The 13941-nt window shown below is 51.8% G+C and overlaps 1 protein-coding gene across 9 annotated transcripts in view; it reads right to left on the bottom strand.

Annotated features, from left to right (window-relative positions):
* Window positions 1-4402: 4402 nt before the first annotated feature.
* SRGAP2 (SLIT-ROBO Rho GTPase activating protein 2) overlaps window positions 4403-13941 on the bottom strand; it is a 253602-nt gene continuing 244063 nt past the window's right edge. For 3 of the 9 annotated variants that reach the window (XM_037067162.1, XM_037067160.1, XM_037067161.1), the window contains exons 21-24: window positions 13643-13789; window positions 10378-10419; window positions 9862-10186; window positions 4403-7697 (exon numbers count right to left, since the gene is read on the bottom strand). In XM_037067162.1, coding sequence (XP_036923057.1) covers window positions 7314-7697; window positions 9862-10186; window positions 10378-10419; window positions 13643-13789 — 898 coding nt within the window. In that variant the 3' untranslated portion in view covers window positions 4403-7313. Of the gene's footprint in view, window positions 7698-9039; window positions 9135-9861; window positions 10187-10377; window positions 10420-12511; window positions 12924-13642; window positions 13790-13941 lie in introns of those variants that run through there. The other 6 variants (XM_037067165.1, XM_037067164.1, XM_037067167.1 and 3 more) reach the window with 5 other exon arrangements.

Below are 13941 nucleotides of genomic sequence, written 5' to 3' on the forward strand. Positions count from 1 at the left end.
CACGCCTTCAGTAATTTGTCCATGTTCTTCAGACACTGCTGGGGCCGGGGCCCAGGTAAGGCGAATCCCAGCCCGGCCTCTGTGCCCAACGTGAAATTTCCTAGGAGGCTGCAGAGGTCAGCCCTGCTCTGGGCAGCTCCAAGGCTGCAGTTGAGTAAGAAATGGTTACAACCAGGAAATTCCATGTTTCTACAGAATGTTGGAGGGACTTTCCCAAGGCCACACCTGGTGATTTCCTCTGGCAGCCCCACCCCTCGCACAGTGACACCAGAAAAGGAGCCCAGCTGAAAAGTGCCTCCCGCTCGGAGAGGCACACCTGTGGTTCACCTGGGGGCCTGGCACTGCCGCTGGGCCCTCCCTAGAGGGGCTGGCTGCCCGTGGCTCGTGGCTCGTCCCAGCGGGAAGGGGAGAAACATGTGGATGCTCCTGCTCTCCACCCAGGATTCCCAGCTTTCCGCCTGCTGGCCCACAGCAGAATTGCACTTTCTTGGCATCCTGTGATTGGGTGGGGCCAGGTGATTTCCCAGCCAAAGCATTAGCTGCTGATGCACGAGCCCCTCGCCTTCGCCTTCTGACAGTGGGACTCTGAGACCCAGCGACTGCTCTCTCAGTCAGGGTCCCTGAGCGACTGTCCTGGCAGGGCCTCTGCTGACCCACAGGGAGCATGTCGCCTCGGTGACTAATAACCTTCGTTGTTTTAAGCCATTGCGGTCTGTAACATAATCTAGCCTGTCCCTAAAAGCCTACCTATTTTTCCGATAAACCTGCTCAGCCCTCATCGGCACCCCTGCTCTTCTCCCTCCAGCAAGCGTAACCTCCCCCCCCCCCCCCCCCCCCCCCCCCCCCGTTTCCAAGCTCCCTCAGAGCAGTGCTTGTGTGTGTCGGGCACTTACTGGGAAGCAGGCACCGTGTGCTGTCCCCCCAGAGCTGGGGTTCAGGGCAGCGTGGTGAATGCTCTGAGATACAAACGTCAGCTTGGGGTGAGTTTGTGAACCTGGCAGAGGGGGCAGCCGAGAGGGGCTGGTCCAGAAGAGCTGGCCGGAAGAAAGGACACTCCAGCAGATTTTGGAGAAAGATATAGGCAGAGGATTGGGGGTCAAAGGTAAGGCACTGCAGGAAGTGGGAACACGTGCAGAGGCATAGAAGTAAGAGATGAGAGTGACTTGTCCTGGGCACCCGGTGTGGCCAGGCTACAGAAAGGGGAAGGGGGGGGGCAGGGCCGGAGCCCTGCACAGTGACAGCTTTGCTGGGCCCTCTCTGGGAAGTTACATTCTCCGTGTGGACACAGCGAATGGATGCCTTGCCTGTGGCTTTGAGCTGCTGGCCCCAGCTGGGCAGCATGGCCACTGTTTCATTTGGGGTGGTGCAGGAGCCTGGTGGCCTCCTGAAGGGGAAGTCTGTGAGTGGCTCTGAGGAGCCACAGAAATAGAAGTGGCCATTCCGAAGTAGGACAAGGACCAGAGTAGGGAAGGGCTGGTGTCTTTGATGGTCGCCCTGGGGGAAAAAGCTCACATCTGCCTTCTTCAAAGGAAGGCCGAGCATATACTGGGAAGGACAAGGGCTTTGCCATCATGGAGGCTTGAGTCTGGACTCTATCACTTGCTCTGTATGACCTTGACCAAGTCACGCAACTTTTCTCTTAGGGTCAGTGTAAAACACAAGATGAAGTGCCTGCTACCGGTTAGGCCCTGAACAGACACTGGTCGCCTTGTCAGCCCCTTCTTGAGCAGAAGCCTGCTGCCTCACCTGCCAGCACCTCACAGGAGAGGGGAAAGGAGCAGTAACTGGGGCGGGGAAGAGCTGGGTGTGACAGCATGCTCAGTCAGTTACGAAGGGCTGAGGGACACGGTCCTGAGTCCTGCTCTGGCCAGGAGCTTTGTGTGGGGAAGGAAGGACAAACCCCAAGGCTGGACCTGGCACTCTCCCCGTCCCCCCAAGGGGTAGGGCAAGGCCCTGTGGGAGCAGCGCCCTGAAGGAAATCAGCCCCCCAGCCACCAGGCACCGTCTTGGCAGGGAAAGTGAGCATTCACTCGCTGTCTGAACTCTTCGCACCTCCTGCTCATCGTGCCCTCCCACTCCCTCAGCTAGTCTTTGCCTTAAACTTCAAAGAAATAAAAGAAGCCATCATAAGGGAACTCCTTTTTTCTCAGTCCCACAGCCACTGCCCGACTTGCATCATGCCTGCCTCTCCCACCTGCCTCCCTTCTGGTGCCCTGGGAGGGCCTCTGCCCTGGCCCCCTCAACCGTCCTTCCACCTGTGCCGGCCCCTGGCCCTCTCCACAGCCTCACTCTTTCTGTTCAACTGGGGCCTGCCCGGGGGTAAACACACACCAGTGCTGTCGGATTCGGAAGCGGAAACCTGATCCCTCCACACCTTCGGATGCTTCCCAATCAAAATACCTTTGAATGAGCTGCCACACGTTCCTAACTCCCCCTTCCCTTCCCGTCTGCTGCCCTGCCCTCCCCTACTGGACGCATTTCCCCTCCACGAGGGGGTTCTCACCCAGGTCACCCACCAGCACCTTTCCTCCCGGCCTCATCTTCCCCCACCAGGTTTGCTGCTGGCCCCTCCCTCTGCATTGAAACATTCCTTCTCTTGGTTTCTGTGGCACTGTGCTCTCCCAGCCACCTACCTGTCACTTGTTCCCTCTGGCTCCTTCTCTGCAGGATTTCTGATTATTACCTTCTCCTCTATGTATATTCTTTCTGGGAATCTCATAGTTTGAATACACCTATAAGGTACTAGCTACTGAATTTGTTTTCAGGTACGATCTGCCCCTAAAACTCCACATTCATATAACCAAGAGTCTATCTGATATCTCCACTTGGATGACTGACAGTCATCTTGACTTTGCCAGGCCAGCCAGAATTCCCGATGACCCACACTCCTCGCCCCTGAACAGTCTGTCTTGACCAACCCAGCACTCACTCTCTCCCTCCATTGTTTCACTTTCAGAGCAACACTGTTTTGTTGGTCTCTTCTCCCTGAAACTAGAAAGCAAGATCCACCATCCGTCCCTCCTGTTCAACACTGTATGACAGTGCTCAGCACGCAGTGAAGCTCCATTTGTTGACACACCACATGAATGAGTCTTTGGCACACGTAATACGCCAGGGTTGCTAACTCCTAAGTAAAAGGAAGCTTCATATACCTACTATGGATATGAGCATTTAGATAATCACAAAGACTGTTTCCTAATTCACACCCACCTGATCTCCTTTGTTGGTTTCTATCTGGATGGCATGGGTTTGTGTTTCAATTGTGTCATTGTCACTAGTTTCCATCAAAACTCACATCAGAATATGTGAAATGAATGAAAAGAATCCCTAACCAACAGCCACCTTTGCCTTAGGACTCCCAGAAAAGGCTCTTTGGTCCTTTCTCGCAGCTCGTCACCTACACTCAGGAGTGGGAACGCATCCATCACACAGGGTGGCAGGAGAGTCGAGTCAGGAGACTCGACTCCGAATGACTCTTGCCGAATGACCAGCAAGAGCAGCTCGGGACGTGGCTCCAGCACTGAATTCGAGGAGGAGGCTGGACCCTAAGGGCAGGCAGCCGCACTAAAGATGCGCAAGTAACAGGCGGAGGTGCCAAACCTGAGGAGGCAGCGCCTGGTCCAGGGCCTGAAGCAAGAGCACCGGTGCGATCTCGGAACACTCCGCAGAACACTCGGCACTCCCGTGGCCACAAGGTTTCACCCAGGGCTTCTGGCGCTAGGACAGGCCCACTAAGAACAGTGTGAACTCTAGGGGCAAGTGGTGACATTTAAGTTGTTATCTTTAATTAGCTCCAGCCTTAAGCTCAGGACCCACCCGGATAAAAACCTAAAGGAGAGGCAGCATTTCTGTAGGCGCCCCGCCCTGGTGCCCAACACACCAGCAGCGCAAGCACATCGGTCAGCTCTTCCGCGAGACTGCCAAGGGCATAATGGCTCAGGGCCTCGGTTGGAGGACTCAAGCCTTCAGCCACCCTTGCTTTGGCTGGCACCACTTGCAAACAACTTCGAAGGCCCCAGCCCTCCAAGTGGGAAGTCTGACTAGAGATAGAAACGAGAAGTCCTCGCTGAAAACACGGGAGGTCGATTCTGCAGAGGAGACAGTTCTCATGGCAACAGACTGCCCAATGGAGAGCCGGAAGACTTTCTACACAACCTCTTAAATTTCACCTAGGGGCTGAATAGAAACGTTAGGGGGGGAAAAATCCACATTCTGAGCGCACCCGTGCTGCTCTTGCTCGGGGGAGGGAGAAGGTAGCCGGCTCCCAAAGTCACCTAATTTCTCGTTTTGTTGCCAGGCAGCACTGTTACCACCTACCGACACAGCACAGCCCCTCCTGGGCAGCTGGGCTCATGAGTCCGAGGCCTCAGAGAGTGGAGAAGGCACATATGAACTGCAGCACTGAAACCTAAAAACGTGTTTTATTTCGAAGTTGTGCTTTGGATTTTCCCAATCCAACATCTGTCAAGTGACAGTCTTAGGTTCACACAAAGCATCTCCAAGCATACATACAATATTCCAGTTATTGACACTATTTAAAGAATATACCATTGTACACAAACGTGACATACAAGTCAGACGCCACAACACTGCGATTCCCTGGAAGCTCTAACTTCTCTTCTGAACGTGAGCACATCCACACCAGCCCTTCCTGTGGTTTGCTCATCCTGTCGCTGGCGTCATCTCTCCTCTCCTCCTTGGGGAGAAGCCAGGGTGCCCTGAGGAGGTTGGCTGAGACCAGAGTTTCCAGTTTACAGGCTGCTGGCTGCAAACTCCTCTCTTTTTCCAAATTGGATGCTGGTAGCCCCACCCCACCTCTGTTCCCCCAAGACTGAACTGTCAGATTCCACACCAGGAAAAGGATCCACACCTCAAGGGCCAGAGTGGGGCTCGTGGAAACATCATGCTGGTTTCGGCAAGCACATCGGAGGAAGGCTGGTCTCCCCTGGCCCTGGGGTGGCCAGCTCCTTCTGGCTTTTCGGTGTAAAAATCACAGTGTGCAACCTCAATTCCAGTTGACTGCAAGGAGCTCTGCTGAGAAGGACTCTCTTTCTGCAGGTTCCCGGTCCTCTCGACAGGACCGTCTCATAGGTGTCAGGAGCACCAGAGGGGAAGACGGCTCGGCTCCCGGAGCAGGGGGGAGTCGGTGACCATTCATACACTGTCCAATTCATGATGCAAATGAGCAGATGGACACTGACCAAGGGGGTGACGAACAGTCTTGGACGGGGCTGAAAGGGAAATAAGGCAGGAGCAAGAGTAGGCCCAGAGCACTGGCATTAAGAAAGCTCTGCTTTTACTTTCTTAGAGAGGAGTGTGCTCCTGAGGGAGGGGAAAGGGCAGGCGTGGGTACCCATTTGGATCAGTGGGATCAAAAGGAATGCAAAGTGAAGGGTGGGGTTCCGTTTTCAGCAAGGAAATAGATCCTTGGGTATGAAAGACCCTGTTGGCTCAAGGCCTGTGTAAGTCCAGGTGACAGACAAGGACAGACCACCAACCAGAGCAACTGAAGCCAAGAATCCAGTGGACGGTGGGCTGCTTCTCTCACAGGCTGCCTCCCTGCACTGGAGGAGCTCCTCACCCCTCCTCGTCATCTTTCAGGACGGTTTTCCTGGTGCCGAAAGTCATCCTTCTAATGCGCGATTTCCCACAAAGCTCCTCTTTCCTTCCCACAGAATAAGGAAAGTCCTACCACTGCCATGGAGCCAACTACCAACCTCAAAATGCTGGTCCAGAAAGGACCCTCTAGGCTAAACATAAAATTCAGATTTTCCCCACTGGAATGGCAACCCACGGTTTCACCTGAACCACACAAAATAAGGCTAAAAGTTGCAGCTTTAAAACCAGAAAAGACAAGAGGAATGAGTTTCAGCTTGGACTCAAGCAGGCCTGGTGCGTGACTGTCCCCAGCTCTGGCCCCCCTGGGACAGCGTGACGCCAGGGGAGCTGGAACCGTGGGCACCAGGTTTGCAGACTGGATCAAAGCAGACAAGGGCATCATTTTTACTTTTTGGAGGAGAACCAGAAACAAGGCCAAAATATTCAGCATCCAATTTTTAATTTTCTTAGATTTTTGCCTTGGGAAGATGTTAAAGCCCGCAGGGCCTAGGTTCTCTCAGTTGTCCTTGTTTGAACAGAAGTATGTTTTAAGAACTGTCTCTCTTTAATCTAACTAGGGCTCTCCAAAGCCCTTGTTGGTCCCTGAAGAGAGAGACCTTATAGAATAACCAAACTAGGGGTTGAACTTAGGATACGTTTTCATCTGGGAACAATTTTAGGGAGAGCAAAGCTGAATGTAATTTTTTTAACAGAGTAATGAATTTTATGTCTTATGTGCCCAAATGAGTGGGAGAAGGAAGGGTCCATTTCTTGCCTTTTCCAAACCTGCCACAAATGCAATGAAACCCTCTTAAGACTCTACCCCACACGGAACCGGCTATAAAACGGTCTTATACAGGAGATCGTCTTAAATGGAAAATGGTCCATCAGAGACAAAGAGAGAAAACCAACAAATGCCCATATATTCAGAAAAAGTTGAGAAGCTCCACAATAAGATTGAGTTGTGGTTCTAGAGGATGGAGGGGAGTAAAAGCAAACACTGAGGACCAATTCACACCAATAGAAGACAAAGAGAAAGCCCCCAACCCCCAAACATTACAGGACTGAGTCCCATTCTGCTAAATTTCATAAGATGGAGAGATATCAAAGGCTAGGTTCCCTGGCCGAGACAGGAGATTTGTAACGGAAACAGAGACCCCTGGTGGCTCTGGTGGGAACTGCCACAGGGGCTGACCAGTCTAGGACCAGAGGCTACACATGCCAGAGGCTAGAAAAGCCTGTGTGTGTGTGTGTATGTGTGTAAAATGAAGAATGGACTTAATGGACTTTATGTGATTCTCTACAACCAGTACCCAAAACAAGATGCCACCGAGGGCTGGATGTCAGTAGCCAGCCATCTGGTTAGACATCCCTTGCCTGAGGGGACTGAGACTTGAGCCCATGTCCTCAGGACGTGCCTGGCCAGATTTCACAGTGACCTGATAATGGAAAAACCTATCTCTGGCTAACCTAAGAACAGTACGCACTGCAGCTGGCTGAATTACAACAACTGGGGGAAGCAGAGGGCAGTGGTAAGGGCCGGGCAGGGTGATAATGAGGGCTTCATTCTCAAGGTTTGGGGTGATGGAAAGGCTAATTCCTGCAAGAACTTAAACCTAATTTTCAACTGAAGTCCCCAAGCTAGTTAAATAGGAAGATTTTAATAACAGTCCGTCCCTCCAGTCCCCTTGTCTAGAACAATTAAATTATATCCCTCAGACAGTACAAGACTTGTCAGTGGACTGTGGGGAAGCCGATGAGTTGACACCAGGGCTAGTGGCATTTGTTTTGGGAAAGACAGTGGGCTTGGGTCGTGTGGCTGGTGGCTTGACTGGGGCAGCCGTCTTGACAGACTTGACAGGCCGGAAGGCGCAGGCGATGTCCCCAGCCGTGCTGGCGCTGCGCTGGAAGGCGGGCTCGGGGTCCTTGAGGAGCTGGGTGTGCAGGGGGCTGGAGGGCTCCGATGTGGGGGCCACCACCGGGGAGGTTTTGAGGGGCTCCAGGGTGTCCAGAACCACATCAGGCGTGTGCTTGACGCTGCTCTGCCGTTCCAGTTCCCGCAGCTCGTTCAGGGCAGAGTTCATAGTCGCCTCAATGTCCTGCAAAAACAGGACAAAGGAGGAGGTGAGGCGAATGTAGGGAGAGTCCCCAAGGATCCCATCTCAACACCACAGGCCAAACCATGGAGCAACCAATGGCAATGAGATGTCCAGATTATTTTACTTGGCCGAAATCCTTGAACATACGAATGTTCAGAATGGTGGGGGAGGGGAGACAAAAGGATTTGCATTACTGTGAGATTTTTTTTTTGCCTTTAGAAAGACTGGTTGAGATGTTTTTAAGAGTTCTCAGGTTTTAGAGATATGCACTGAAATGGTTATGAATGAAGTATTTCTATAATCCCACGGGAAGGGAAAAGGTAGAGAAACTGAGGGTGGCCAGAGTTTCGTCATGGGTGCGTGGGATTCATTATGTGATCTTTCTATGTTTGTATATGCTGTTTTTAAAAAGTGGTACAAATGAAGTATGATCTTTGTTCTCTTGGACTACAAGGCCAAAGGTTAAGAAGGTTGATTCTTCTTCTTCAAGGGCTGAGTAAAGGGTTAAGAGCCCTGGCCCTGAAGATTCATCAGGACACCTCCCCGCCCCCTCCCTGCCAACTGGACGAAGCCATTTCCTTCTACCCATCACCAAGAAAGGGGACCAAAGAGTTACCAGGAGGGGGAGCCAGAGCCCACGTAGGCAAATCGCCTCTTGCAAGTCACAGTGGAACACTCCAGATCTTAGTATACTGAAGTCCCAGCTCGGGGACTTAAAGCAGAACCAAAGACCCTTTGTTTGCAGCCAGCTGCCTCCCAGGGAGACCTCCCAGCTCCTTTCTTCCGCTCTCCCTCCCTACACACTTATGTCTGCCCCCCCGCCCCCCGGCCCCACACCGTCCCAAATCACCACAGAGCTCCTCCCTTGGAATCAGGTTCACAATGAAAGACTGTATGTTCTAAGCAAAAGCCTTCGGTTAAGGTGTCTGTCCTGCAGGGTGATCCATGTGTTCGGTTGACAGTGATGCAATTTCATGCACCCTGATGGTGTTCTCAAACCTTAAAAATGCTCAGGAAGAACTCCACTGCCCTCCATGGTCCCACTCTGCAGTTAGAGTGCGTCCCAGCTACGTACTTATTCTGACATTCCTATTGACACCTGGCCGAAGAGGGAGCTGGGAGAATTCCCATGGTGCAAAGCAGACTGCAGTCAAGAGCTTAAGTAGAGGCACAGAGGTAGAAGTATAGTAAAAGCAAGACATTTCAGACCGGAGCTTAATACTGAGCTTGCTAGGTACACCTTCCCTAAGCAGAGTGCCACAATTAAGCCAACAGAGACCATACCCAGGCTGCACTGCCCCCTGGGAGATGGTGTGAGGAGAATTAGACCCTTCGTTCCTACCTGGTCTAATGAAAATTATAGAGTTGGGAGAGACGTCTGAATGAGCTGCTTGGAGTGGGCCTGGTAGTCGTATTTTTAGAGGTGGGGTTGGATCTCTAATATTTCATGAAAAACAGAGACTCGTCAGTGCAGTGTATACAAGGAAAGAAGACTCAGTAACAATAGAGCTCATCTCCACTGCATCTGGAGACTTGTGCTGGAAACTCTTCTGGTACCTGAGCCTGCAGGTGCAGCATTTTGGGGCCTTCAAGACGGGAAGCAGATTGTTGACTGACCACCTACCTACTGCTGGGGACCAGATATTACCCTTAGGAAATGGGATGATGGGGGTGGGCAGAGGATATAAACATGTGGCCAGAACTACATCTGAGTCTTAACATTCATGCAGCTTCCCCAAGTCTGCCAGGGTCTCAAGACTCAAAACGTGGGCTCTAAATGGACTCTATCAAAATACTCCACCTGTAACTCTGGCTTTAAAAATTACAACAGAGAGTGTGGCGACTGCTAGGGGTATAACAGGACTCAATGGTAATGGAAATAATATAATAAATATAAAAAATTACAACAGCCTTGCAAATAGACTATATATGAACAAGAAGCTTAATTCTTTTATTCTGTCTTCAAGTTCTTCTTGGGGACAGAGGGACTGGCGAGTTTCTTGGGAAGTCATCTTATCAGGTCCAGATGTCCACCAGTCCCTGAACTTGGGATATCATGTACAAAGGACTGTGCTGTTTCAAGTTCTGTCAAAAATATGGGCTGCACTAAGCAGCAGTGACAAGTGCAGCCATACCAGCTGCTTGTCCAGGAGCCCTCAGTTACCTGTGCAATGACCTCAGGATCCATGGGCCGATGGTTATTGAAGCTTTTTGACCGGCCGGCAGTCACTGTCTTCCGGATCTGTGGACTATCCAGCCGATTCTTCAGGGATGAGTGGCGGCTGATGGAGTTGAGGCTGCCGTGCCCACTGACAGAACACTTATCTGGCCCTTCCTTGGGGAGACTCTGGCTCATGATGGGCTGGGAAGATGGGCGGCAGCCAGCCCCCACCCCTGGGGAGGTGGAGTCAGCGAGGGAACCGCTCAGCCCATGGCTCTCACTCCGAAACGTTTTCCGGATGCTCCCCGATTCTGGCCGTTTCCTTTGCCTTCAATCAAACAGAGAGGGCAGTGTGACCAGGGAGCCCTGGCTCCGAGGAAGTTCAGCCGAGTGAGAGGGGCAGGTGCTGGCACCCAGGGACTTCCGGAAGGGGAGGCCACTGAGCTGGCTCTCCCCTGCTTCCTCCATGTCTCTGGCCCCCTGCCACCCGACCTGGGCAAAGGACAAGTGGGTACTTACTTGGTAGTCGTGGGCTTTGAGCTCCCAAGATGTAAGGTGCTGCTGTCAGGAAAAATGTGATTAAGTGAAAGTTTCTAATGGGTGAGAGATTCATGGAACGGTCCCTCTATTACCTGCTTTGAACAGAAACGAAGCCCCAGGTAGAAAAAAAAGTCTCACCATCACCAACGAGGTGGGGAATTGCAGGTAAGAGGAGACTTGACTTTTCCAAATTTTAGCCCATTTCTTTCTCCAATTACAAAGCTTAAATCATTTGATCTTTGTTAAACGGCTACTGTTATTTTGTAGACATGAAACGAAATACTCTTCCAAAGTCTGCCATGTTGCAGAGCCAGGACCGAGCTTGTGCATCTTCTTAGGGTAGAAATACATCTATGTGACCCCAAGGCACCCGGGGCTGGGCTGAGCCCTGGTTCTGAGTCGGTTTGTTTCAGACCACTAAGGTTCGCATACGAAATGCTTGGGCAGAGCCCTGCCTGTAAGGGTGTTGTCCACTGCTGAATCATTTCATTTTTGTTTGGAATCAGATTCTCAAGGACCTAATCTAAGAAGCAATAGAACTTCTGGTTTGGGATGGCAGCTGAGCAGCTTTCATCCGAAATCTATGAGGGTCACAGGGGCTGAGTGGGAGCTGAGGACGAAGAAGGGTAGGGCCGGACCTTGCCGCTGAGGCTGGGCCTGTGTTCTAAGACAGTCCTGGCACTCTCTGCCGGTTGGGTCTTCCTCACTGTGTATGGGCGGGGCCGGGGCCAGGACCGGGCACAAAGTACCTATTTCAGGAAGCTGCCTGCTCAGCAGTTTAGCACTGAGAGCCAGCCATTCTTGAATGGAAAAAGGATGTGCTCAGTGTCTTGTAAAGCTCAGCTGAAATAACTCTTTTTCTCCCCTAAATCCAACAGTAGGCAGAATCGATCACTCCCTCTCCTGTTCCTTCGAGGCATCTATGGCACTCAGGGATTTTTAGTTACCTGCCCACGAGGTACTTACCCTGCCAGACTGAGCTCTGTGGCCGGGGCCATCCTATTCCTCTCTGAATAACCAGCACTGGCACTTGGTCCAGCAGTAGGTGCTCAATAAATGTGTGGAATGACACAGAGATGCCACGCCCCAATAGCTCTGCTGATTTACTTTTTCCACTTGAGGATGGCTGACTCACAAGGTGAAAGCTGCTGATATTTCTGGAGTTACTGGAGTGTGCCTGCCCTGGGCCAGGCCCCAGGGACGTGTAAGGAGAGGAAGACAGAGTTCCTGGTTTCAAAAAGCTCCGCCTGCTGCGGGATCTGAGTGCATCTTGAGACCTGAAAGACACTGACTGCTTTGGGAATACAGAACGAGGGCACCTAACTCAGCCCTGAGGAACTAGGAGGTACCAAAAAGTCTTCCCCAAAGAGTTCAATTTTGGACTAGGTCTTGAAAGGAGAGAAGGACCAGGTGAGGAGACAGCAGGTATGTCTGGGCGAGAGAGAACCTGGGCACTCAGAGAAGCGAGGGGCCGGAGGAGTGACGTGTGAGGGGTGTGGGGGGCAGGAGTTGGAGGCAGACTCCCTCTAAGGGCATGGCCCGCCCAGGGGCTGCCGCTCCCAGGGACTAGCTGGTGCACAGGTAGACCGCGTCCTCCAAACACTGTCCTGACACCACCGAGCAAGGAGCTCAAGGGAACTGCCTCAACTTTCTACCAGGTGTTTATCTTTTGACTATTTCAGCTATGACTCTGCACAATTCCTTTGTACAAATGACATCAAATATATGACGGTTTAAAACTATGTACCTAACTAATTATTTAACTGTCCCTCCACCAACTCTGCCTTGGTTTCTGGGTTAATTATAGGCTTCTGATCTTATGATTACAGGTTTATGATTAACATCGACTTGTAAATAAGGGGAAAAAATGTGATTAGCCCACAGTTACTTTTTTTACTAGCTTGCCCTCCCAGCAGGGCACTATGCTGGAGGGAAATAAAATCCTCAATCATTTTTACTGGTCTGACTTCAACTATAACTACAGTGACTAAGTGAGCTGATTAAGCTACTTTACTAAGTTGAGGGTGAAAGAGACGGACAAGAGCCACGTGCCCCAACCACACCCCCTGCTACCGTCTGGTTGGAAAAAAGCCAAGAGATCTGGGCGACCTGGTGCAGTTCAACAACAACAAGCATCTTTTATTCTCCTTCCAGTTTCAGTGTCCAGAGGCTACGGTTAACAGATTTTCAATGTGCAAATCATTTCATTCCTCCAAAGCCAGAGGGGAATAAAAACTGTACATCATCTCCAATCCATATTCACCAGGAGCGCCCTGGGGCTTGTCATCCTGCTGGCACTGGGCCAAGTTTCAGGGTCTGGCGGAAAGAGGTCTGTAGGCTTTGGGACTTGGTGTCTGGCCCCTTGAGATGAGATTAGTTTTCCAATAACCTGAATGTCTCGAGGGGAGGCAGCGGCTTGCAGGCAGGCGTGGGATCCCTCTAGGCAGCCAGACCAGGTGTGGGTGGAGTTAAAACCCCAGGATGTTGCTAACAGCCACAATGAAAGCTGGGGCAATGTTTAGAGCCTGTGGGACAGGAGTGGGAATCTTCAAAGGGACTAACAGAGAGGGATAATACACAGGGCTAAAGCAACAGGAAAAAAATGGAAAATCATTTCTACCAGTGTGACAGGGCAGAAGGTAAGGGAGCTAGGAGTTAGAAAAGGAATAAAGAGCTCAGGACAAAGCTTTCCTTGGGGGCACAGTGGTCTCCTTTCCTTCACAGGTGTGAGTGCAGGACAGGGTGAAAAACAGACACACGACATCTAAATAACCCTCTGGGGTAACACGGGCCTAGCAGAAGGCACACAAGACTTCGGATCTTTGGACAAACAAGGGCCAAGGAAGACATCACAGACTACTATTATTTGAGTAAGGACTGGAAAAGAGAAGGCACCTCTGAGAAGAACAGAAAACCAAGCTGCTTAAGGTAACCAAAGCTTTGGCCAAAGTTTTAGCAGCCAGACGGCCAGGAAAATCAGAGCTGACAAGCCCTGGGGGAACAGAGTGGCGCACCCACCCATGGCATGATGGCAGCTGGCTGGAGACCCAGGCCTGCTGACGAGGCCTGCGGAAGCGTCCTCAGCCCTGTCCGCTTTGTAGCAGCAAGGAGCACATGCAAACGGTTAGGCCGGGGCAGCTGGAGCCCTCCGAGCAGCTTGGAATGGAGAGGGGGGTTAGGCCAGAGGGTGAGGCTGGGTGTGGCAAGTCATTCAGAGGAGCAGAAAATGAAAAGCAGAGCTTACTTGTTGATGTTTGCAAGATAAATATCAGCTACATGACCCCCACTGGGACAGCTGGCCCCCGCTCTGGCTGTCACCTTTTCTTCAGGTGGCTCAGAAATGACCTCAATCTCAGACTTGGGGCTGGACCTCTCCACGACACCGTCCTCGCTGGGGGAGAAGGGACAGGCAGGCAGGGAAAACAACACAAAAAGCAGTGTTAAATTGGCAAGATGGCCCCCCAACAGACACGCGACCCCGCAACGGCTCTGAGACAGCAGCGACGCCTGGCTGGGCTAGCTCTGTGAGCAGAAGCAAGGAAA

Source organism: Sturnira hondurensis, unplaced genomic scaffold (assembly GCF_014824575.4).
Source record: "Sturnira hondurensis isolate 20B ecotype Veracruz unplaced genomic scaffold, ASM1482457v3 Scaffold0017082, whole genome shotgun sequence".
Taxonomy (NCBI): Eukaryota; Metazoa; Chordata; class Mammalia; order Chiroptera; family Phyllostomidae; genus Sturnira; species Sturnira hondurensis.